General features: G+C 44.5%; 2 protein-coding genes across 3 annotated transcripts in view; one reads left to right on the top strand and one right to left on the bottom strand.

Moving 5' to 3' along the window:
• The first annotated feature begins 132 nt into the window (after positions 1 to 132).
• On the top strand, positions 133 to 23,754 carry LOC125466743 (uncharacterized). Of its 2 annotated transcripts, XM_059638100.1 has the most exons (5): positions 138 to 243; positions 1,708 to 1,817; positions 3,943 to 4,861; positions 8,884 to 9,057; positions 16,450 to 23,754. In XM_059638100.1, exons 1-5 carry the CDS (start codon positions 188 to 190, stop codon positions 16,508 to 16,510), a joined length of 1,320 nt encoding a protein of 439 aa, XP_059494083.1. In that variant the 5' UTR covers positions 138 to 187; the 3' UTR covers positions 16,511 to 23,754. The 2 variants fall into 2 exon arrangements, with proteins under 2 accessions (XP_059494084.1, XP_059494083.1); XM_059638101.1 differs by lacking the exon at positions 1,708 to 1,817 and having other exon boundaries at positions 133 to 243.
• Positions 17,768 to 26,742, bottom strand: part of vwa1 (von Willebrand factor A domain containing 1) — a 48,811-nt gene continuing 39,836 nt past the window's right edge. The window contains exon 6 of the mRNA XM_048561488.2: positions 17,768 to 26,069. Coding sequence (XP_048417445.1) covers positions 26,005 to 26,069 — 65 coding nt within the window. The 3' untranslated portion in view covers positions 17,768 to 26,004. The remainder of the gene's footprint in view (positions 26,070 to 26,742) is intronic.

Below are 26,742 nucleotides of genomic sequence, written 5' to 3'. Positions count from 1 at the left end.
ATGCCGGGCAGTATTCAACACTGATTGGCTATTATGCACGGTACGCATTTCCATTGGCCGAGCGTAGGGGCGGTACAGCGTATCGATTGGTCCAGCTAAGAGCACAGAAGGAACGCTGTGATGGGTCTCTCGGTGGAGTTCAGGGGTCGGTTCTACATAGCCGAATGGAGTTTCGGCTCCTGCGGCCATGGCTCTCGGCGCCGATCATGCGTTCGTCCTGCACGGAGTCAGGAGCCCTCTGAGGTAGGCGTGAGAGCCCTGACCTTACCGGGGTCACGGTAAGCCGTCTGAGGATGGCGAATCCTATTGTCCCGGGCAGTGTTGAGAGTCTCCACCAGCCGTTCCTAGGGCGGTTGCTATGGACGCCGCGACTACAGCGGCCCCGAAAAACAGTTTTTATTTCTGTTTACGGTGACATGTTTGTCCTGCGTTTCCGTGGGGTCTGTCTCTTACTTTTATCTGAAGTGAGGGATGGGAAATTTCACCAACTCAGTCATAAGATAAAATGTGAGTGCGTTTAAGTTTTTTTTCTGCTGCCTATGGCTGTTGTGGTTTTGTCATCTCTGCACTGCAGCGACTCGCCAACTCCAGCAGGAAAGAGAAAAACAGCAATGCCATGGGCAGACATCTCACCTAAGTTTCCTTCCAAGATAAACGCCATCGTGAAATGAACTATAATTAATTCAGTTACTGGATTACAATGTGGAATATTCGACAAATTACCTTTTGTGGGAGTACCACCATCGCAAGAATGACAGTTTAAGGAGGAGACACTTTCTCCGACAGTACGGGAAAGAAAATAAATATGGAATTGCCAGAATTATCCACGTATTAAATTTTTCAGAAAGCAGTCACAAATTACAGTATAGGCCCTCTTGGAGCAGCTACTTTTACCTTTTACACCCAGTTTCCACTTAGCTTTAAGGTGGCAGAAGAATAGATGTTTACGGTATATGATTCATAAAACAGTTTAAAATCAGATAAAACTTTCTTATTTTCAGGAATTAAGAATAGAATTTGCTTATTGAGTGATCAAAAATAAATGAGTCTCGTACTACATGGATGATATAACCCAATTTCTCAACACTGGCGTGTAATAAAACAAAGTGTTAATTGTGTAAATTTTAAATCACTGACTACAACTCCAAGGACTTGATCTAAGTTGGTAATTTCAATGTCAGGTTGTGCTCACTTTTGGATGCGATGTTAATTTGGTGCCCCATTCTCCTCTATTGAATAGACACAAGAGATTTAACTGGACCATTTGAAAAATAGCAAGGAAATTCTCCCAGTGTTCTGACCAAAATTAATTAATTCAGAACCATGAATGTTGCTATACAAATTTATTTGTTTTGTGTAGTTGCCATGAACATCTGTATTGTAAATGCTGATACAATAAGGAACATTTACTGAGCAGTAAATCTGATTGTGGTTAGACTGTCATTTTCATAAACAGTCCTTCTAGAACCTCTGTAGAAACTATATTTTTTAATGACATGGTTCCATCCACTTGAGGTGAGTGAGCTAGAACTTGGCAGAAATGAAAACTGGAACAGAGGGGTATTTGTCTGTTTTAGGTTAATTCATGCCTTGTTGAGCCTTTTGGGCTTTAATCCTACAGGCATAAATGAATTGTTTATCAGCCTAGAACATGAGACTTCATCTATGTGTAATAAGATTGTAGTAGATATATTTGTTTCATTTCAGGAAGAAACTAAATGGTTATCTTACAAACTCACAAAGAACATTCACCACACGTCAGCAAGGTGACATATCAGCAGACTCAGCAAAAGCTCTCATGGATGATAAAATGAAGGGTATGATATTATAGTATAAAAATTAGATATTAGTATTTTACATGAAATTAGTTAAATCAAGCCTAAAGAATGCTGGTAATTTGAACAGTTGATTTGGTTGATTGAAAAAAAACTTCTGCGCTGCCAATGGAGAAGGAGCATAAGAAGTAGGAGCAGGAAGATGTCTTTCCTCCTTGAGTCAGCTCCAGGATTAAACACAATTGTGGCTGATAATTCCACTGGCCTGAATTTCTTCCTTTCCCTTAATTATCTTAGTCTTCATAAATCTTTCAAACTCTGTCTTTAGCTCATCTAATGACAATATCTGCAACCTGTGGATAAAGAATGCCAAACAGGGGAAAGAAAAAGAGAGAAAAGAAGGTCAAAAGGGAACCTGAAAGCTTCACTGTAGGGAACTTGCATATCTACAATCTTGTAGTTAAATTCATAATACATTCCCTACAACTACCTCACTAGCTTAGTCACAAGTCCTAAAAGACCAAATGCATGTCATCACATGTGGCATAATATTCACACTTTTTATGACCTTCATCTAGGCTAGGCTTGTGAAAGGATCACCTTCTGTTCTGAAAATATTGCAAACCTGTAAATAGGAAGAGTTCCTCTCTTCATACTAGTCTTACTACTGTCACTTTCATTCCTCAGTATCGCATTAGTTTTTAAGTAACCAATATTCCTTTAAGAGTTACAAAAACAGAAATTTGTGGAGAAAATTAGCAGATCTGGTGCATCTTTGGAGAGAAAGCAGAGTTTTGAGTTCAGTAACCCTTCTTCAAAACTGGTAATGATGAGATTATACCTACTTAAGTACATAGAACATAGTACAACACAGGAACATGTCCTTTGGCCTGACACACCTGTGCTGATAATGATGCCATTCTAAACTAATCCCATTTGCCCACATGTATATCTGTGTCTATCTAGGCCCTGCCTGTTCCTGTGTCTGTCTAAATTCTTCTTAAACCTTGCTAACATATCTGCTTCTGTCATTCCCCTGGCAATGCATTTCAGGCACCTACCACCCTCTGTGTAAAAGACTTTCCTTGCACATCTCCTTTAAACTTTTCCCCTCTCATGTCAAACTTATGCCCCTGAGTATTTGACACCTTCAGAGAAAGACTCCTATTTCTTTAAAGTTGATGACACCAAGTGTGACAGTACTATGGCTGTAAGAGGTGTATTTTGTCCTTCCTTTTGTGAAGAAAGTTTGAGACAGATATGGAGCAATCTGCTCCAAATACAATAAAGTAAACAGCTTGTGAATCCTTGGGTTTTTTAAATGTTGGAACAATAGAAGCAGCATGAATGGGGGGGGGGGGTCAAGCTCCAGAAGCAGGATTTTTAGTTTTAGTTTTAGTTTTTCAATCACAGTTGCTGCTGGGGTTTTGAAGGTGGACGTGGAAGCTGTTTTTCCTTTCTCTATTATAGCTTAAAGCTGGGGTTCTCTTCCTGCTGGTAGAAATGCATGTGAGGAATCTATTTTACTGATTTTGCCTTGCTAAGGTTGTGTTTATGGGATGCTTTTATATTGGAACAGTTACTGTATGGTAGTTAAATGATCTATTATATTGTTAATTTTTCCAATAGAGTTGTTATTTCAATTCTTTATTTTGTTGTCTTTTAACTGTAGTGTATGAATATAGTACGTTTTGCTCCAAGACTGGACGTTTGACAAATAAAATTGAATCTTGAATGCAACACGTGGCACTTGCTTTTAAAATAAGAAAAAATTTGAGTTGAAGCTATCATTTTAATATTTCAAGGGGTTTTACTCTGTTCTGCAACACCAAGTAATGTGCGATTTGCTTCATGTGCTGTTTAGTAGTATTGCTGTGGTTCTGAAGCAAAGGGGTTGTCGTTCTTTCATGAAATCAGCTTAAAATGCTGTAAGTGCAAATAGCACCTAAATTGCAACACCCTTGTCCACCATAATCATTAAAATTGTGTTTATCAGCTGGAGTTTTATGATAGTTCTTAAAATAATACAGAATAAAGCTGGTTTAAAAAATGAGCTTATATGTGTTGCAGCCTTCAATTTTGAATATGGGCAAGGTAATTTTCATTTGGTTTAAATCAATGTTGATTTTGTGTTATTTACCGGTTGTTATCTACTTTTTAAATTTAGAAATGCGCATGGCAGACAGCAGCAAGGACAGTACCAGCATTGATGAGTTGGAACAAAGTTTAAGTGAACTGAAGGTGCAGGTGAAAAACTTGACTGAGAGTCTGAGCCCTGAATTATTGACAGAGTACAAGAAGATAGGAGAGTCAGATAGCATCTTGAGATCCAGTCGCAAAAACGGTGACTGGCTCTGCTCAACTGGTGGGACATTTCCTGAGGAGGATATTGTTGGACAAGCAACAAATCCTGATGAGTCAGAATGGTTTCTGAGGCCAAGGCATTTAGTGCAGTCACTCGGCAGATATCCAGCACTTGAAGACCTTGGGGTTCCTGTTCATTCCTTGTCACCAGTGGACCGAGTGGTGGACCTCACTGGGAGTGAGATCGCCAGCAAAAACAACAAAATATCCACGATCTCACCTGTAGACATTGCCTACAGAGAAAGTTTTCCGCTGAAGATCGGTGCACCACATGTAATTGGAGTCAGGGCTCTCCTTCCTCCTCAGATACCAGTCAGGCCTCAGTCTCCTGAACGGACCAGATCATCATTCCTTAGAGACCAAGCTCAGATTCTCAGGCGCCCCAGGAGCATCCGATCACGATCTCTATCCCCAGCTTCCAAACGAAGTCGTTGTCTGCAGTCCTGCTCGGAATCTCCTAAACCTGTTTGGAGACCAAATTCTATGAAAGTAAATGCATGTGGACAGCCCCCTCCCCCAATTAACAGGCAGAGGTCAGGGAGTAAGAAGATATCCTCCAACAGACTGACACACTCCTATTCCTACAAACCAGGGAAGTTCAATTCAAGTTCCCAACTTGGGTCAAGTCAGAGCCTGGATGACAGCTCATGCTCCTTGTGGGCTTCATGCAGATTGGCAGTCCCACCTGTGTCATCTCTTTCTGCTCAGGAAATCAATGAAAGGTAGTTTTCTTCAGCCTGTACCACACTGCTGCAAACAAAGTTGTAGAAATCATACATAATTTCCATTTTGTTTTAATACGGGACTTAGTATCAAAAATGAATTCCTCTCAATTGACAATTATTTCAAAAGACTGTCAAATTCTTCTTACCATTTCTGTTACCTTCCTGGGTAGTCCGATCCACAAATTGACTTTGTATAATGTCATGAAAACTAAACTTTCCTTCTTATAAGTTTGAGACCGTACTCATGTTTCTAGACATTGGCATTGAATTTAGAGCCTTGCTTATGAACCTTTACTAATACCTATTTTGAGCCTTCTCATATCCGTAGGATATTTGAATTCTTCAGCCTCTGCCCAAAACTTAAGTGAAGTATCACTTTCATTGTCTCCAGTGCATAGATATCTTCCCCTTTGGGACTAAGACCAAACTTATCAACAATACTGTGGATGGCTGTACCAGTGTTTTCCACAGATTCATTTTTTGCAATTTCTGCTCTAATTCCTTTGACTATTTTTTCTATGACTGCTTTTCGTGAACTATCCATCAGTACACTCTGATTCCTGTTTTATTCTATTATACCTTTACCATTAAGTTGCTATTATTACAAGCTTTAAGACCATTTTTGTTTTGTGTTTGACTCCAAAATATTTTATCTAGTCTGTACACAGCAACAGCTCCAAGAGCTGATCGCTGTGGCACAAAGCTCCTGTCCCTTTGGTCACTTTTTTTTTTGTTTCCATTTACTCAGTCTCCATAAAGTTGAAGGGCACTGAAGCCAATTGTACCTAAGCCTTCAACCCACATCAGTGAATTTAAGATTACAAGGTGTAGGGCTGGATGAACACCGCAGGCCAAGCAGTATCAGAGGAGCAGGAAAGTTGACGTTTCGGGCCGGGTACCATCTTCAGAAATGGTTGAGGGGAAGGGAATTCTGAAATAAATAGGGAGAGCGGAGGAGTTGGATAGAAGATGGATAAATGAGGAGGTAGGTGGACAGGAGATGGACAGATCAAAGAGGTGGGGCAGGAGCCAGTAAAGGTGAATGTAGGTGGGGAGTTAGGGAGGGGATAGGTTGGTCCAGGGAGGATGGACAGGTCAAGAAGGCAAGATGAGGTTAGTGGGTAGGAGATGGGGGTGGGGCTTGAGGTGGAAGAAAAGGCTAGGGAGGTGGGGACGAGCTGGGCTGGTTTTGGGATGCGGTCAGGGGAGGGGAGATTTTGAAGCTTGTGAAGTCCACATTGATACCATTGGGCTGCAGGGTTCCCAAGTGAAATATGATATGCTGTTCCTGCAGCTTTCGGGTGGCATCATTGTGGCAATGCAGGAGGCCCAGGATCGACATGTCGCCCAAAGATTGGGAGGGGGAGTTGAAATGGTTCGCGACTGGGAGCTGTAGTTGTTTGTTACGAACCGAACGTAGGTGTTCTACAAAGTGGTCCCCAAGCCTTCGCTTGGTTTTCCCGATGTAGAGGAGGCTGCAATGGGAACAGCGGATACAGGATACCATACTAACAGATGCATAGGTCTTCTTAGGGCCTGGGATGGGGCTGAGGGGGGAGGTGTAGTGGCAGGTGTAGGACTTGCTCTGGTTGCAGGGAAAATTGCCAAGGGCGGTGGGGCTGGAGGGGAGTGTGGAGCAGACAAGGGAGTCACGGAGAGAGTGGTCCCTCTGGAAAGCAGACAAGGATGGGGAAGGTAAAATGTCTTTGGTAGTGGGGTCAGATTGCAGATGGCAGAAGTGTCGGAGGATGATGTGTTGGATCTGGAGGTTGGTGGGGTAGTATATGAGGATGAGAAGGATTCTGTTTTGGTTGTTATTGTAGGTAGTGGCTGTGAGGGATGAGTTGTGGAAATGCGAGAGACACGGTCGAGGGCATTTTCGACCACTGTGGAGGAGAGGTTGTGGTCCTTGACAAACCAGGACATCTGCGATGTCTGGGAGTGGAATGCCTCATCTCGGGAGCAGATGCAGCAGAGGCGAAGGAATCAGGAATAGGGGATGGCCTTTTTGCAGGATGGTGGGTGAGAGGAGGTAGATTCGAGGTAGCTGTGGGAGTCGTTAGGCTTGAAATGGAAATCGGTTTCCCGGTGGATGCCAGAGATGGAAACAGAGGTCTAGGAAGGAGAGAGAGGATGGTCCAGGTGAATTTAAGGTTGGGATGGAAGGTGTTAATGAAGTGAATGAACTGTTTGAGGTCCTTGTGGGAGCACAAAGCAGCGCTGATATGGTCATCGATGTAATGGAGGAAGAGGTGGGGGTTAGGCCCAGTGTAGCTTTGGAAGAGGGATTGTTCCATGTATCCTACAAAGAGACAGGCATAGCTTGGGCCCATGCAGGTATCCATGGCCCCCCCCCTTTGTCTGTAGAAAGTGAGAGGAATTGAAAGAGAAGTTGTTGAGGGTGAGGACGAGTTCGGCGAAGCGGATGAGGATGTCAGTGGAGGTGGACTGGTCGGGCCTGCGGGACAGGAGGAAGCGGAGAGCCTTTAGGTGTCTTGGGACTGGATGTTCATGGTAAAGATGAGGTGTTGGGGATCAGGGAATTGGAAGTTTGGAGTAGGTGGAGGGCGTGGGTGGTGTCAAGGATGTAGGTAGGGAGTTCCTGGACCAAGGGGGAGAAAATGGAGTCGGGATAGGTGGAGATAAGTTTGGTGGGGCAGGAGCAGGTGGAGACAATGCATCGACCAGGTTTGTGGATTTTGGGAAGGAGATAGAAACGGGCAGTGCGCGGTTGGGGAATGATGAGGTTAGAGGCTGTGAGTGGAAGGTGACCTGAAGTGATGAGGTTGTGGATGGTTTGGTGGTCAGGGGTGGGATCATGATCAAGGGGGCGGTAGCAGGAAGTGTCAGAGAGCTGGCGACTGGCCTCGGTGATGTAGACGTCAGTGCGCCATACTACAACTGTGCCTCCCTTGTCCACGGGTTAGAAATTCCTGAAGAAGAGTCAAGCCACAGCCCCACTTCCTACCTGCTAACCTCATCCTGCCCCCTTGACCTGTTCATCCTCCCTGGACTGACCTATTTCCTCTCTACTTCTCCACCTACACTCACCTTTACTGGCTCCATCCCTGCCTCTTTGACTTGTCTGTCTCCTCTCCAACTAACTTCTCCTTTATCCATCTTCAATCTGCCACCCCCTCTCTCCCTATTTATTTCAGAACCTCCTTCCCCTCCCCTATTTCTGATGAAGGGTCTAGGCCTGAAACGTCAGTTTTCCTGCTCCTCTGATGTTGCTTGGCCTGCTGTGTTCATCCAGCTCTACACCTTGTTATCTCAGATTCTCTAGCATTGGCAGTACCTACTACCTCAGCTAATTTAATGCAAGTTGGATAATAAACTTATAACCTTTTCTAGTTTGCGTGTTAGTTAAATGCTCACTGGATTTAACCCATCGAGCATCAGAGGGCCACCTAATTTGTTCTAGTAGACTTTATGCACAAAAAATCCATTTGTAATTGGAAACCCAATGCTTAGTCTCCTAATATACAAACAAAGGGCAGGAACAGGCCATTGGGTCATTCAAGCTTGCTCTGTCATTTAATAAGATCAGGACTGATCTGATTGTCACCTCAAATCCACATTGTCATCTACTCCTGATAACCTTTAACCTCTTATGCTCCTGTATTTTTCGCTTCTCTTGCCTTTGCAGTTTTATTTAGTTTAAACCTAAAATCACAAAATTGTGCGATCTACAGAAAATAAAAATTTTTTAATTATAGTATTAAAAATTGCTGATCAGACGAACTGAATAGGTTGCTAACCTTTGGAAATCACCAGACATGGGTGTTGTGATACAGCTTAACAAGAACAGCAAAAAATAAACGAACAAGCAGGCAGGGGGTTTGCAGGGAGAAGCTTTATTTTTAAGAAACAGCTTGCTCTTCAAGACATTATAAGGCAAAATCCAGGAGCGAAATTAATAATGTTCAATAATTCCAGAACATGGTATTTGATGAAGAAAGAAACATTTTGTGATGGAAATGGTGTGCGCGTCAGCTTCCTTTCCCTTTCTCTGGTAGATTTCTGCAGTCACTGGCAGAGGGCGATGTCAGGCAATCATTGGTGGAAATGTTGCCATACCAACAAGAACTCTCTCAGCTGAGGTTGGAACGTCTCCGAGTTGAGGAAGAGTTTCTCCTGGAGCTGAAACGGCAACAAGAAGTGGAAAGAATCCGGGGTCCACAGCCCAAGTGGTGAGTGAAAAATGAGGCAGATGCAAAGCAGTTCTGAATTCCACTGCATTCGGAACGGCCTCTTTTTGAATTAGTCACAGGAGATTTTAAAAAAGCCAAGTGTTCCCTACCGTTTGTTCTTGAGTACAGATTCTGTGCGGGTATGGTAGCCTTGAAGTATTGAATATATGCTAAATAGTAATATCACACTTTAGGAAGAATGTTAAACACAGTAGGGGGTTGGGATCAGATTATGATGCTAGCCATGGGAATTTGTGTGGAGAGATTGGACCAGCTGGAGTTGTTCCCTTTAAAGTAGAACATGTTGAGGTTTGATGAAGGTGTTCAGCATCATGAATACTTTGGAAGCATAAACAAAGGGAAGCTGATTGTGGTGGAAAAACAGGTGGTAACTAGAAGATAAAGAGTGAAAGTGTTACCCCAAGAAACCTAAGGTGATATAAGGAAACTTCTTTACAGTGAGTTCTGATCTGGAATACACTGTCTGAAAGGGTGATGACAGCAGATTCAGTAATAATATTCAAAAAGGAATTGGAGAAATACTTAGAGAATAGAAACTGACAGGACAGTGGAGAAAGAGCAGGGGTGTTGGATTAATGGGAAGGCTGTACCCGTGATGGGATGACTTGTCCCCTTATAATCATTCTCTGGCAACCAGGCTTGTCCAGACATTCTCAAAGACACCGGAAGTTGAGATTTATCTAGTGAAGTAATTTAAGATTCAGGAATCAAAAACTTGATTTTAAAAGGATATAAAACATCTAAATGGATGGCATGGAATTTCATAACCTAAGATGACACTGCTTTAACCAAGCAACACCACCCTATAGCAGCACATTTTGAATACAGAAAACATGCATGACTGCTGGCAGTAATCTTCCTGAGAAGTTCTGGTAAACCAGAAGGACATGGCATGATTCATTTGCAGCTATCACCATGAGCAAGGATGTATGTAATTTATATACTGTACCATTAATCACAAGTATCTGTGACTGGCTGCAGTCTGTTATAAATCATCAGTGTCTGGTCTGGTTGTGATCTGTTATAAATCATAGATTTCTAAAATTGATTACAGTATATAATTAGTAGGATCTTTCTGGATGTGAGTTTGCTCGCTGAGCTGGAAGGTTAGTTTTCAGACGTTTCGTCACCATTCTAGGTAACATCATCAGTGAGCCTCCGACGAAGCACTGGTGTTATGTCCCGCTTTCTATTTATCTAGTTAGGTTTCCTTGGGTTGGTGATGTCATTTCCTGTTCTTTTTCTCAGGGGATGGTAGATTGGCTCCAAATCAATGTGTTTGTTGATGAACTCCATCAACAAACACATTGATTTGGAGCCAATGTGTTTGTTGATGGAGTTCATCAACAAACACATTGATTTGGAGCCAATGTGTTTGTTGATGGAGTTCATCAACAAACACATTGATTTGGAGCCAATCTACCATCCCCTGAGAAAAAGAACAGGAAATGACATCACCAACCCAAGGAAACCTAACTAGATAAATAGAAAGCGGGACATAACACCAGTGCTTCGTCGGAGGCTCACTGATGATGTTACCTAGAATGGTGACGAAACATCTGGGAACAAACCGGCAAGCTCAGTGAACTAGCTTACATCTCGAACACAATACAGACCCACTCTCTTGTGGACCGAGAGGAGGAGAGTGCTATCTTGGAGGTGAAAGGAGGACGTCGGGTTGGCTGTGCACCCTTGCGACCAGTGGATCTTAATGCTGGCTTCGGCCTAACGCTGGTTCAGGGGAGCAGCCAACCTGCAACGATGGCTGCGGCAAGTGCTCGTGCCCCAGGTCAGGGGGTCCGGAACACCATCCGTGTTTCTGTAAAGAAGGTGGATGAAGGTGCACCTGTGGACCGCACCTTCTTCGTGAAGAGGGTCCTGTTGGACTGTTGTGGGTTCGCTGCTGCGGACATTTACTGCCTGCAGGATTTCCCCGGAGGAGGTTTTTACGATGTGACCTTCCGGAGTGCCAAGCTTTGCGAGTGCTTCCTGGAGGTTTTCAAGGAGAAAGGAGGTGAGGGCCCCCTCTCTGTATTGACCGCTGTCCCACTGTTTGTGATGCCAGCACAGAGGAGCCGTATGGTGACTGTGCACATGTACAACCCGCATGTGCCAGCAGTTGATGTCCTGACCTTCCTCGGAAGGTATGTGAAGGTGGAAGGGGACCTAACTGACATCGTGGACCCCTGTGGCATCTGGACGAGTAAGAGGCCGGTCAAGGTGACGCTGAGGATGGTCGCAGATGGGAATGTCGCACACCCACCGTCCAGCTTTGCGATCGGCAGGAGCAGGGGCTACCTGACCTATGCAGGGCAACCTAAAGTCTGCTATGCCTGTGGTAGGTCAGGTCACATGGCGGCCGACTGCAAAGCCACCATCTGTAGGAACTGCAGGGAGGAGGGACACCTTGCAAAGGATTGCCCACGAGAGAAAAGCTGCAACCTTTGCAGGGAAGCGGGCCACCTCTATAGGGCATGCCCCCGGCGGGGTACCACCTACGCCCAGGTCGCCGGCAGGGGAAATGCGGGGCCAGCCCCCCCCCCGGAGGAGAGGAAGGCACCAGGGCCCAGCAAGGACCCCACTAATGTGCAGGAGGGCCAGGCCGTGCAGGAGGGCCCAGCCCTGCAGGATGGGCCCGAGGCCAGCAAAGCACCCCTGCAGGCTCCGATCCCCCCCTGACAACCCGGAGCCAATGGAGGCGGCGACAGGCGACCCAGGGGAGTGGACAACAGTCCCGAAAGCGAGGAGGAAGGTGCGTCGGCGGGCCCAGGAACCGCAACCATCAGGCGGGAAGAGGCAGCTACAGGGGGGCTATAAGAGCTCCTCTGACGAGGAGGATTCGGAGAGGGCCCACCCGAAGCAGAAGTTAAAGGTCTCGAGGGGGAAGGAAAGCAGCACCCTGCTTCCAGGTGACGGGAGGCGACCTGAGGCTCCCTCCGACACCCAGTCAAGTGCCGCTGGAGCACCGGAGGGCCCCCCGGAACTTCCAGGTGGGAAGGAGGAAACAGCGCGTCCCCAGCCTGACCCGAGCCGGACCCTCCTGCCTCCGCACCCCTGACGGGGGGATGCCACCCGGAGGGCAGCACGGACGGTTTCCTGAGCCCGGAGAGCGTCCAGCAGTTAGCCCGGGCAATGGGCATGAAGGGACAGATGGAGGGGCTGGACCTTGGACTTGGGGAGGGTACTGCGGTCACTGCCCACAATAGGGGTACGAGTTGCGAGCATTAATGTGCTCAGCGTCAAGTCAACCGCGAGATGTGTCCACGTTGGCCTACCTGACCACCATCAAGGCGGACCTCCTGTTTCTGCAGGAGTGCGGGAAACCGCACCTCGGCAGGTACGGGAAATGGTCCGGCGCCTGGACCTGTGGGCCTTCGATCTGGTCGGGGGGTAACGACTGTCGCTCCTCGGGCCTGGCTATTCTGCTGCGGGGGCACAACTTCACCATCTCTCAAGTTCAGGAGGTGGTGGGGGTGTGCCTCCCAGTGGCTGACATCACCGACAGAAATGCTCCCCTGAGGCTGATCAACGTGTACGCCCCAGCGGTACGGAGTGAGCGGTTGGCCATCTTGCAGCGGCTTCCACCCCTGCTGGCTACGTCCAGGCCGGTCACCCTAGGCGGAGACTTCAACTATATCATTGATGCAGATGGAAGATCCGGCGTGGGGACAGCGGGTGGGGGGAGTCAACTGGACGTCACGTCCAGATTCCTGATGGGCACGGTGAAGGATGCCAAGCTGCTTGACGTCTTCAGCACCCCTGCAGACGGACCGCAGTGGAGGTACACTTGGACGCGGCCAGACGGGTCTATCCGCTCAAGGATAGACTTCCTGTTTGTGTCACGGACGTTCTTGGTGAGGTCCACCGGCGTCGAGCCGGTGTTCTTCTCTGACCACTGCCTCCTGCTGGCCAACTGTCACTTACAGGACGACCAGCCGGCCGGCAAGGGGACGTGGAAGCTCAACACGACTCTGAGGAGCTTAAGAGGGAGTACGCCGGTTGGAGAACCGTGAAACCCCTCTTTGAGTCTCCAGGCGACTGGTGGGAGACGGTGAAGGAGAACATCAAGAGGTTCTTTGTCCTCAAGGGTGTTCAGAAGGCAAGAGAGAGGCGGGGAAAGCTGTCGCGACTCCAGAAAAGGGTGCAGAACCTGCTCCTTCTGCAGTTGATGGGGGTCGATGTCACGGAGGACCTCCGCGAGGTGAGGGGCCAGCAAGCCTCACTCTTCGCCGCGGAGGCCTCCAGGATAATCTTCCGGTCCAGGGTCCGCTCCGTGGAGCAGGACGAGATGTGCTCGCGTTTCTTCTTTCAGAAGGTGCACAAAGAGAGCTCTGTGCTTAGCCGGCTGAAGGAGGACGACGGCTCGGTGACGTTGTCGCGGCCCGACATTTTGAGGATCAGCAGATCATTCTATGCCGGTCTGTACGACACGAAGCCCACGGACAGCACGGCCTCCGAGTCGTTCCTGTCGTCTATCACGGAGGTCTTAGACGACGGCAAGAGGGAGTGGCTGGACCGGCCGATATCCCTGGACGAGCTGGCCAGAGCCCTCAAGTCCTTGCAGAGGAATAGGACTCCCGGAAGCAACGGCTTACCGGTCGAGCTGTATTCCGCTCTGTGGGGCCTGGTCGGCCAGGACCTGCTGGAGGTGTACGATAGTGCGCTTCGGGCAGGGGAAATGTGCAAGTCCATGAGGAAGGGCATCATCACCCTCATTTACAAGAGGAAGGGGGAGAGGGAAGATATTAAGAATTGGCGTCCCATTTCACTTTTGAACGTGGACTACAAAATCCTGGCCAAGGTCATTGCCAACCGGGTCAGGTCTGTCCTGGAGTCAGTGATTCACCCTGACCAAACCTGTGCTGTGCCGGGCAGGAAGATCGCTGAGAGCCTCGCGCTCATCAGGGATACGATCGCCTACGTACAGGACAGGCGGGTGGACACCTGCCTCGTCAGCCTGGACCAGGAGAAGGCCTTCGACAGGGTCTCTCATGCTTACATGAGGGACGTCCTCTCCAAATTGGGGTTCGGGGAGGGCATCCGCAATTGTATCCGGCTGCTCTACGCCAACATCGTTAGCGCAGTCTCCGTCAACGGGTGGGAATCAGACAGTTTTCCTGTTAGATCTGGAGTCAGTTAGCCTGCTCTCTCCTGCCTTGTTCGTGTGCTGTGTGGAGCCCTTCGCCGCCTCCATCAGGAAGGACGTGAGCCTGGAGGGCGTGACTATCCCAGGCAGCGGAGGCCTTCAGGTCAAGACCTCCCTGTACATGGACGATGTCGCCGTCTTCTGCACCGATCGTCGGTCGGTGAGTAGACTATTGGACATCTGTGGCCAGTTTGAACTGGCCTCGGGTGCCAAAGTCAATAGGGGTAAGAGCGAGGTCATGTTCTTCAGGAACTGGGACGACCGCTCCTTCATCCCCTTCACCGTCAGGACAGACTACCTGAAGGTGCTGGGTGTTTGGTTTGGTGGAGTTGGGGCATGCACTAAGACTTGGGAGGAGCGTATCACCAAATTGAAGCAGAAGCTGGGCAGGTGGACGCTCCGCTCCCTCCATCGCGGGTAAGAACCTGGTTGTCAGGTGCGAGGGGCTTTCGGTACTGTTGTATGTGGCGCAGGCCTGGCCTATTCCCTGGACCTGCGCCGCTGCGGTCACCTGGGCCATCTTCCACTTCATTTGGGGGTCGAGGATGGACTGGGTCCGCAGGGACACCATGTACAAAGACCTGGGAAATGGGGGAAAGGGCATACCGAATGCCACCCTCACCCTGACGGCTACCTTTGTGTGCGGCTGCATCAAGCTGTGCGTAGATCCTCAGTACGCAAACACCAAGTGTCACAACTTACTGAGGTTCTACCTGTCCCCGGTGTTGCGAAGGATGGGCCTGGCCTCGTTGCCGCGGAACGCTCCGAGTAGTTGGACCGTTCCGTACCACCTGTCCTTAGTGGAGAAATTTTTGAAAGGAAACACCTTTTGACCACAAGGCCGTCAGGCAGTGGTCAGCACGTAGTATCCTCGGGACCCTTCGGGAAAAGGAGAGGGTGGATCCCGTCGTGTGGTTCCCCACGCAGACTGCCAAAGTCGTTTGGCAGAATGCCTCATTGCCAGAACTTTCAAACAAGCACAAGGACATTGCTTGGCTGGCGGTGAGAGGGGCTCTGCCAGTGAGATCCTTTATGCATGCCCGGAATCTCTGCACCACCGCACGCTGCCCTCGAGGTGACTGCGGGGGGGACGAGACTGTCGATCACCTCCTTCTGGAGTGTGCCTATGCGCAGGAGGTCTGGAGGGGGATGCAGTGGTATTTGTCGAGGTTCGTCCTGAGCAGCTCCGTGACGCGGGACTCCGTGCTCTACGGGCTGTTTCCGGGGACGCACACCGAGACCAACATCAACTGCGCCTGGAGGACAATCATTGCGGTGAAAGACGCTCTTTGGTCTGCCCGCAACTTGCTGGTCTGCCAGCTGAAAGAACTGACCCCGACCGAGTGTTGCAGACTGGCGCACTCCAAGGTCCAGGACTACGTGCTGAGGGACGCGCTAAAGCTTGGGGCAGCCGCCGCCAAGGCGTGGTGGGGAAAGACCACCGTATGAGCCCCCTCGCCCAGAGAAGGGAAACGAACCCTACCTGGTAACTGGGCCCAGCTGGCGCCTTCCCCAACTGGTCAGGGGGCCAACTGGGACTGTGCGGGGTGACGACTGCCGGGGCGGTTTCTTTGCTTTGTTTTTTTTTCTCTGTTTTGTTTTTTTTTTCTTTAGTTGGTGTACATACCCCCGGGTAACCCGGAGCGGCTTGCATGACTGGGTAGGTGTATAAATGTTTTATTTTTTGTACATTCTATGAATAAAGTATATTTTTTCAAATAAAAAAAAAGTGACGAAACGTCTGAAAACTAACCTTCCAGCTCAGCGAGCAAACTCACATCCAGAACCTCAACCTGAGCTACAAATCTTCTCAAAACTCGCTAGTAGGGTCTTGTTGCAGTTGGATGGTTCCTGTTCCTCCTGGCAACAAAATGATGTTGTGCTAGGTTGCATGCAGCAAAACCTGATTCAGCCACCATTTTCTTTAAAAGATCATCAAATTCTACAAATTATTCAGCAGACTGGAGACAATTTAACATGTGTGTTTCAATTTTACGGTCAGACAATTGTTAAAAATTACTGCACCCTTATTGTCATAATTTATGACATCTAAAGCTCACATTTAGATTCATGAACTGCATTTTCTTGGGGATCCAGTATTTATGTTGTATTTGAGGTAGGTTAAGGTTGTTTCTTGTATCCAAAATCTGTGGTATTTTGGGATCATTGTTCTGAAATCAATTTGTTTTTAAAGAGTTGAGAATATTGATTTTTCATCTTTCTAGGTATGAAATGAAAGGATCTCGCTTCCATTATGAAGCTCACAAGAACAATGAACTGTTATGAAGCAGTGAGGATTGGCAGTCTGTGTTTAAATATCAGGAAGATCTACTGTCTACATCTGAGGTCTTCATTCCAACTGGCTGTCATTGTAATCCAGATTGTCTGTGATATTCAACAGTAACTATTCTTCTGGTTGCCTAACATTCAATCATCTAGGCATTTAAACAAAAGACTTTCAGATGCATCTACTTAAAAGTCTTGTGTAGTCAGGTCTCATTGACATGCTACAGCATTTTTAAACAATGGTGTGAGATCTCCACCAGAAATAAGGATTTCTTCCTGACTGGAGTAAAGCTGAATGAAGTTGAGGTTAAGAATTGCCAAGGTGGTTTGAGAGATTCCTGGGCCTGTTGATGAATACTCTGCTTTTCAATAATATGACGAAAAGTGATAATGGAATGGAACAATGTTCATAACTGTGTGTAATATGCAGTTGCAACTTGCATTGTACAGCTTTTATTGTCAGAGTGGTGGTATAGTAACTGTATCATGAAATGATATAATTTTAATGTAAAGAGTATGAATGATTTTCTGAAACTTTTATCCTGGAAAGCAAGTTTGCTGTCTGATTCTGTTTCATTTTGATAAAGCTGCTGGTTTCAAAAATATAAGAAAGCAAAGTACTCATATCCTGCAAGCATGTCAGCTTTCTATAAAGATTCAACGTTATAAAAATAGATTGGCAGCGAACATTCCAATTCTTTGCCAGGAAATGAATGAGTTTCTAAGACGTGTGCTTCACAGTTCCTTGTATGCTGCTTTTGCAGTTGTAACATATGCAATATCACAAGATACATGCAGATCATGAAGGCATTTGGGCCAACTTCTTTGGATACAAATTCTACGCCGTCATCCTTTGACCATTGTCACAGCATCCAACTGTACCATTTTGGTATTTGTTTCCAACTGTCTATCTAACTGACATCAGTTCTAATATGCCTTCTATTAATTTTAATCTGTAGCTCCTATATTGCTGATTTAACTTTTTCTTTTGTTGCATCATTTACTACATATTGCTTTAAGGTTGTTGCTCAGTCATTTCCTTTCAATGCTGAAAGACTAGAGTCTCTCAGCCTTTTTCTTGTTATTTAGTTTGTTTGACACACAAGATCAGCCAGTGACTTCACATCACTTCCTCAATGCTTGACTATTTCCTTAATGCTTTGTTGGCCAATGATATGGTCTATTTTGACTGCTGGTTCATTATAATTTCCACTAATTTATATACTCTTGTACACAATTCATTCAGAATTTCTTTTGTTTTATTGATTCCAGCAATGCAGTGATTACATACGCGAAGCAGCATGTCTGCTTATTCAGTGACATATTTTTCAACTTCACCCTTTAACAATTTTGGTGAGGTCCACCTGCTGCTCAACATAGAGCTTTCTACAACCGTTTGGGATGTCATTATCATCTTAGGAGTAAATTAGCTTAGTTAGGCAAAATCATCCCTTTTGTACCTGTTGGCTGAAGTAATTAAACTGCTTAATCAAAATCAAGATGGTTTCATTTAATATAACTGTGACAACATAAACATTTTTGGTTTTAAATATGGTTCTGATCTGTAACAGTAATATTAATTTTGCATGCCATGGTTTAGGTCTGGTGTGCAGTTAAAGTTGTTAGAGATCAAAGTATCAAGATTGTAAAGAAATTGGTGAATTTATTGTTGTCTGTATTTTCCATTAGTGGGAGTCAGTAGTTTGCTGGTAGGGGTCTGTGCATTTATTGATGCGTTTGTCATTGGTTTGGTTGTTATTGATGGGGTCATTTATTAATTGGCAATGGGGGCTGGGTGCCTTTCTGATGATAAGGGACAGAGGGTTTTTTGTTGTTGGATGGAGAGAGAAGGTCTATCATTGATGGAAGGGAAGAAAGGCTGCTTGTTAATTGTGGGGAATAGTCTGTTGTTGACTGGTTCCGAGGGTTTATAAGTTTATGGAGGGTGCTATTGGTTGCTCATTTTTAGAACATAGAACAGCACAGCACAGAACAGGCCCTTCAGCATGTTGTGCCGACCATTGATCCTCATGTATGCACCCTCAAATTTCTGTGACCATATGCATGGCCAGCGGTCTCTTAAATGACCCCAATGACCTTGCTTCCACAACTGCTGCTGGCAACGCATTCCATGCTCTCACAACTCTCTGTGTAAAGAACCCGCCTCTGACATCCCCTCTATACTTTCCTCCAACCAGCTTAAAACTATGACCCCTCGTGTTAGCCATTTCTGCCCTGGGAAATAGTCTCTGGCTATCAACTCTATCTATGCCTCTCATTATCTTGTATACCTCAATTAGGTCCCCTCTCCTCCTCCTTTTCTCCAATGAAAAAAGTCCGAACTCAGTCAACCGCTCTTCATAAGATAAGCCCTCCAGTCCAGGCAGCATCCTGGTAAACCTCCTCTGAACCCTCTCCAAAGCATACACATCTTTCCTATAATAGGGTGACCAGAACTGGACGCAGTATTCCAAGTGCGGTCTAACCAAAGTTTTATAGAGCTGCAACAAGATCTCACGACTCTTAAACTCAATCCCCCTGCTAAAGAAAACCAAAACACCATATGCTTTCTTAACAACCCTGTCCACTTGGGTGGCCATTTTAAGGGATCTATGTATCTGCACACCAAGATCCCACTGTTCCTCCACACTGCCAAGAATCCTATCCTTAATCCTGTACTCAGCTTTCAAATTCGACCTTCCAAAATGCATCACCTTGCGTTTATCCAGGTTGAACTCCATCTGCCACCTCTCAGCCCATCTCTGCATCCTGTCAATGTCCCGCTGCGGCCTACAACAGCCCTGTCAACGACACCTCCAACTTTTGTCGTCTGCAAACTTGCTGACCCATCCTTCAAGCCCCTTATCTAAGTCCTTAATAAAAATTACAAATAGTAGACGCCCAAGGACAGGGCCCTGTGGAACACCACTCACCACTGACTTCCAGGCAGAATATTTTCCTTCTACTACCACTCCCTGCCTTCTGTTGGCCAGCCAATTCTGTATCCAGACAGCTAAGTTCCCCTGTATCCCATTCCTCCTGACCTTCTGAATGAGCCTACCATGGGGAACCTTATCAAATGCCTTATTGAAGTCCATATACACCACATACACAGCTCGACCCTCATCAACTTTTCTAGTCACATCCTCAAAGAACTCGATAAGGTTAGTGAGGCATGACCTGCCCCTCACAAAGCCGTGTTGACTGCATTTAATCAAGCCATGCTCTTCCAGATGGTCATAAATCCTATCCCTCAGAATCCATTCTAACACCTTGCAGATGACAGACATGAGACTTACTGGTTTGTAATTGCCGGGGATTTCCCTATTTCCTCTCTTGAAGAGAGGAATTACATTTGCCTCCCTCCAGTCCTCAGGTACGACTCCAGTGGAGAGTGAGGATGCAAAGACCTCGCAAGTGGCGAAGCAATTGCATTTCTTGCTTCCCAAAGCAGCCGAGGACAAATCTGGTCCAGGCCTGGCGACTTGTCAATCTTAATGTTTGACAAAATTTTCAGCACATCAGCTTCCTCTATCTCTATCCATTCCAGCATGCACACCTGCTCTTCAAAGGTTTCATTCACTACAAAGTTCTTTTCTTTCGTAAAGGCAGAAGCAAAAAACTCATTAAGGGCTTCCTCTACCTCCTCAGACTCCACACACAAGTTCCCTATGCTATCCCTGATCGGCCCTACTCTTTCTTTGACCATTCTGTTATTCCTCACGTAAGTGTAAAATGCCTTGGTGTTTTCCCTAATTCGTTCTGCCAAGCCTTTCTCGTGCCCCCTCCTGGCTCTCAGACCATTTTTGAGCTCTTTCCTTGCCTGCCTGTAATCCTCTAGAGCTGAGCTTGACCCTAGCTTCCTCCACCTTATGTAAGCTACCTTCTTCCTTTTCACGAGAAGCTCCACCGCTCTCGTCATCGTTTTGATAGAGGACAGTGTATTTATCACTGACAACGTGATGTTAGCATTAATTAGGTTGGTTGTTTTGATTTTGTTTTGCACCACTTCCAGGGTTTAAGCATCACCCTAATGTCTCTGTAATTAAATATAATTTGGCTGGAGCAGTGCATCAGCATGACTTCCTTCAAATGATAATATACTGGGGAAGCAATAGATAGAAATTTTGCTGAAATAACGATGTACCATAAATTTTGGAATTTGTGCCTGTGTTTGTAACAAGCTGAAGGTTGCAGCTGTTCTTCCTACGGCTGGGGCTGCTTTCACTATTCAATGGAACATTGTTAACTGCACTGATAATCTGCTTATGACGCACGTGAACAGTATGGGATGTGATAACAAGGGCTGTAAACTGTACTGCTTTTATGCTATACACAGAGGTCCGAAGAGAGACCACCAAGTGAGAACGTGACTGTTACTCTGGTGTTGACTCCGGACCTCTCGCTGGCTAAGCTAAAATAAAGAAGTTAATGGAACTTTTGATGGGTCCGGAAGTTTTTGAGTCTTTTTGCCCTCTCTTGATTTGCCAACAACTCAGCCTTCTGTTAGCTTTACTCATTTGCTGTTCCACAATGATGTAAAATGTTGAATCACAGGCTAAGTTGTACTATTAGGAACATCTATGTCAGTATCATAGGTGTGAGGTCAGTAATATTATTTATTGAGAAGTGCTCAGTGACAAGACTGCTGATAATTTATCAAGTGTGTGTATTGTTGGGGGCAGAGTGTTATGAAATGGAATGGGTGGGGGCACAGTTCTGACTACATTATATTTGGCTGTGTGGATTTATTGGAGAAATGTAATTTGTCTCACATTAATGATATCAATGTTTTTGCATCCTTAAATATTCTGTGATCTAATTGATATGGGGCAGTATGTGGACGTAATGGAGGGACAGTGTGTAATATATTTTAATGGTAGAGTGTGAGATAAGGGAGAAACAAGTGATTTTTCTGAATAAAAGAAATGAGCTATTGTGTGATTAGTACATGGTGTTACTGGGGGCATTTTCCTTGCTATAGTTTGTGTCAGATTTACTAAAATAATAGGAAAGGGAACACATGCATGCAAGGCATGGCCACTCACCCAGAAAGGACAGAATCAATCTTGCCTTTGAGTTAGTTATACAAAAAGGAAAAAAATTGCCTCCTGCCCCTTCTTTATCATCAAAGATTAATTGCAGTTTGATTCATGATGAAACTCATTACAAATTGAAATTTTAATGCTGCAGTAACTAAGTCTTCAATGATATTAATTTTGTAAAGCAACTGAGCAACTGCTTTGATGTTACAATATAGGGTTGTCATAATGTATTGTCACTAGAAGGCTGAGCTGCACAGAATATATTTGAGTCAGTGTTCTGATTTTCAATAATGTATCAAAGTTTGAGCTGTTCGCACTTTGCCCTCTAAATTTTATCAGCAGTCAAATTTTACAGTAGCAGCTCAGACGCAAGTTGATATATATGTAGAGGTGTCCAATGGTGCTGCTGACTTGAGGGAACAGGATCTCTGCCTTTTACCTGTCTGAGATAGCACGGGGAGGGAGGGAGAGGGGTGTTGGAAGCTAGGGACCAAAAATTTACAAGATAAAGAAATGCCACTGCAAAAAGAAAAGATGGTGATAATTTTCAAATGGTCATTAAGACCAGAAGATAGATGGGGTGACACTGAATAGAAGGAGAAAATGTAAAAGGATGTCAGAGACTAGAAGGAGGAGGAAAACTTTTGGGAACCTGTACAGGACACGAAGCAGAGGTTGGAAGGCAAACATTCAGTTATAAATAAGAGATGACACAGTGTGGAGCCCCATTTCTGAAGAAGGGTCTTAACCTGAAATGTTAGTTTTCCTGCTCCTCTGATGCCGCCTGGCCTGCTGTCTTCCTCCAGCTCCGACTCCAGCAGCAGCAGTTCTTACTAACTCTGAGCATTTGGCTAACTTGTTTTGGCTGCTGACAGCACATTATCAAATTTAAAGGTTTTGTGTTTTAGGTAAAATACCTCAATCATAGTTGTTGTGAAGTAAATCAGGCAGGGTAAATATCAATGTTGAAAGGGAGAAAATAGTGTATTAAAAGTAATTGAAGTCTCTGTTAGTCTGACAGAATTACCCATTGATTCAATAGATTAGAGGTATGCCAACACTGCTAATGCGAGATTATTGGTAATAAAAACTTATACCAGAACATCACCTGTCAATGTGTGTCTACTTTAGTGATTTGGTATGCAATGAACTCAAAATGGAACATTGATAAATTACAGTATGGCGTTCTTTAGTAAACATCATGGCTTGAATTAATGTTCAAGATCTTTCACTGTGACATTGCTGAATTTTTAATACGTAATTTTGTAGATTTGCAGCACCATTTTATGCCATTATGCTGCGGCGGGGGGGTCAGTTTTGTCTCAGTAATATATTAATCAGTGAGTAATTCAGCCAGCGTCCAAAAAATCCAAGGTTTGGTTCTGTACTGACTTAACTGATCATAGAATCCCTGTCGTGTGGAAACAGGGCCCTTCAGCCCAACAAGTCCACACTGAATCTCAGAGCATCACACCTAGACCTATCCCACTATCCCATCTAATCTACACATCCCTGAACACGATGGGCAATTTAGCATAGCCAATCCATCCAACTTGCACATCTTTGGGACTGTGGGAGGAAACTGGAGCACCCGGAGGAAACCCACGCAGACAGGGAGAAGGGCAACTGTCTGTGTGGAGTTTGCACAGAGGGTGGAATCAAACCCAAGTTCATGGCACTGTGAGGCAGCAGTGCTGACCACTGAGCCACTGTGCCTCTCAATCAAGATCAAGTAGAAGTCTTCTAATTGGCCTAGTGTTTTTAGACGGGTTATGGCTTTGGTGTGATTCTACTCCATTTTTAGTAGCCTGTCTTAAATTGCTTAAGAGATAACATGCAAAACTAAATTTTAGTTTCTAAATGGAGACAGCACCAAAAATGACTTCAACTTTTACTCAACTGTCAGAGCCTATTAGATTTGGGTTGGATTGACTGAGACGAGCAAAGGGTTTTGTTTCAGAGATTGTTTTTTGCTCCAACATAGTATGCATTGAATGAGGGAACTTGCACAATATACATTCATTGAACCTACAGCTTACAAACAGGATTAGCTATTACCTTCCAAAGTCAGGAGAAGAAAATCACGAAGAGACATTAGTTCTTTTAAATGCCGAGACATATGTCTACACTTTGATTAGATTGTATTTCCAATACTTAAAAGTATTATGTTTGATTGTTACCAGCATTTTCAATGCAATAACTGGCCTATACACTTTAGATTATTACAAATGTTGATTTGTCTACAGTTTTAAATTATTTTCAATTGAATCCTGAAATCAAATTTGGGCTTTTTTAAAAATCTGACTTTGATTTTTAAAAAAAAGTCTAAAATTTTGTTGCATTGTAATGATGGGAAATAATGTCTTCTCACCAGTGGTTCAAAGCAGATTATTCTTAAGAAAAGAAACACACATTCACAGGAGACAATAAACAGTATTCGATCACATTCTAGACAGTTATGCATTAATGTGCAATTGTGTTGCTTATTCTTAGTCTGTTTTTTTAATGATTCACTTTTCTGGTATTTTGGTTAACGTGTACTGACCTATTAAAAGGTGGATTTAAAGAAATGCAAATTTACTGCTAGTGATGCATAACCACCAGTAGTGAAATGTTATGCCTGGAATACAGATGGTTTAATAACCATAAACTCTGTATAACTATCCATTGACATTAGGACTACTAAACAACAGACTGTACAGATTGATAGTGGTGTCACTGAAACATGCCTTTTCAATGTGATTCTTTTGTGGTTGATTTAAAAAACACACCCTACGATAACAGCGTTACTCTAATAGGTGTATTTTGCTAAAAATATATTTTGCAAATAATGAATCTGTACTCCTGGAAAAAAAATCAATCAGTTTGGAAATTAGTCACTTAATAGTCAGTAACGATAAAATGTTGAAACTTTAAACCATAAACAGAGGGATTAAGATAAATTACTGGGACACGACAGTCAAGCTGTCTCATTGCACACAAAAAGAATCCTAAGTCTAAGCATTCGACTTGGGGGTCCCATCTGACAATTTTCAATATGCATAGAACACATTTATAGTTTCTCCATGTTTTCTGTTTAACATGACAGATACAATGTCCTTCTAATGAAGCATCAAAACCCATTGTATTGTTGGGTGAGGTCATCACTATGTTTCCTGATGTACTTTCGATTTTAGCAGAGACCTAGAATCACTAAGGTACACAAGGAGGCCAACCATCCCATTTATGGCAAATGTCAAGTTAGTGGAAGAGAATACATCACTTTCAAAGTATGAGCTGCAGTGTAATTACTTGTGGAATCATTTTATCTGCAGTACAAATGAATTCACATTTTAGCTGATACAGGAATGGCTTACACACATTTAATGACTGTGTAGAAACCAAATATGTAAACTGCTAAATTTACAGAGCTGTACAGAGATTAGGTAGGTACTGAACTCTCATGTTAATGTTTCAGATCTGACAAACAAAATCATGTAAATTTGCACTTTCTTGAATGAGTGTCAAAGTAAAATCTAGCCCCATATCTGGCACAATCTAAGATCTTACATTTTGTCTGTTTCATGGAATATGTTATTGGTTCTTAACCACACATTCACATAAGCACTTTCCAATGGGAGTCACTGAGATGGTAATTGAGAGATAGAATCCTGGTTAACATTTATTTGCCTTGCAGCTTGCCCATGATGAGCTAACTCACTGCAGACTAGGATTCAAAGGCATGACATTCTATAAGGCTTGGTACCTACACTGGACAGCATATTTTGCCCTTGGACCTAGCAAACAGTCATCCCTTTTCAAACTGTAAAAGTTGTTTAGTTGTACAGGAGGCCAACTTAAAAAAAAATTATTAAAAATAAGTAGAAGTGCGTTGAACTGCTATGGCTGTGACACTGCCTTTTGAGATGTTTCTCAGAATAAATCCTGCAGCAGCAGACCTTTAATACACCTGTGGCATTAGTCCTGAAGACATGGTATATAAAAAAAATTCAGTTGCACTTGTGCCAAAGATGCAGTGCAAGATTGCCTGTGAACCAGATTTTGGCAGTTTGATGCATCAAAATGAAATGGAATCTTAAGAGTGTCACAACTACATGGATCTCAGCCCTCTCCTATAAGAATGGGAAAATAAGCAGAAAATGATCCGGGCAGTTTCACAATCAATCAAATTCTGACCAAGCTCCAACACTGAGACTGAAAGAGCAGACGTAAAATGGGGAAGATTGAGTGTGCTGAGAACTTAGAATCACAGCACAATGAATTACTGGGAGTTTACACAGTTGATTTGCTTATACAACATTGATGCAAAGTGACCATCCCCTGATTGAGCATCATTCAACTCTGCAAGTAAATTGCAGAAAGTTTATTATTAATCCCAGCTAATTTCTGGCGTGGCAAGTCCTCCTTCTGTTTTGTGGCTTCTATTGTCTTAAAGATTTAGTTGTCATTTTACCAGCATTGATCCTCTTGAGTGCAGAATGATTTGGCAGATTCTGTCCCGAGAGTTAAGGAATCTGAAAGAGAAAAAAAGACGAGTTAGGATAGATTGTTAATATCTTAGATTTTTCACCAAAATCTAACTTAAGAATGAACAAAAGCTATTCAAATTCAAACACAAATACCATCCTCTTATATCGAACTTAACCATTGCCGCTTTTTTCCTCTCGTACTCTAATTTACCCATTGGTATTCATTCTTCTAATATCTGTCATAGCACGTCACTATGGTGTCCTCTCACTTATCAATACTTGTGTTTTGTTTATATAACTGACTAATTGTAATATGGCCCTCTGGCACACCAAGTTATTTACCTCTTTCTAGTACCCAACTCATTGTCACTTGTTCCTCATTCATGCAAGCTTGTCCATCATAGTCTGTTCCTTTGTTACCCCACATAGCCCATCAATGCATACCTCTTTTAGTGATATAACACACCCAAAGTTGGTCATTATATTATGCTAATTCTGCCATTAAAGCCCATTCCTCTAATACGTTTCAAGTACTTCAAATTTAATTTTGATGGCAGCTCCTCTAGAACCCAAACTAACCTAACAATGTCAGTCCTTGAAATTTATCCATCAATATTCTTGACTCCAATACACAACTCTCATATCAAGTTGAATCCCTCTGTAACCTTAACTTGCCCATTAGTAACCCTGAGTCCCTCTAACACTGCCCCACCAATAA

Source organism: Stegostoma tigrinum, chromosome 28 (assembly GCF_030684315.1).
Source record: "Stegostoma tigrinum isolate sSteTig4 chromosome 28, sSteTig4.hap1, whole genome shotgun sequence".
In the NCBI taxonomy this organism is placed as follows: domain Eukaryota; kingdom Metazoa; phylum Chordata; class Chondrichthyes; order Orectolobiformes; family Stegostomatidae; genus Stegostoma; species Stegostoma tigrinum.
The sequence above is the reverse complement of the archived record's forward strand: the minus strand, read 5'-3'. Positions and strand labels throughout refer to the sequence as shown.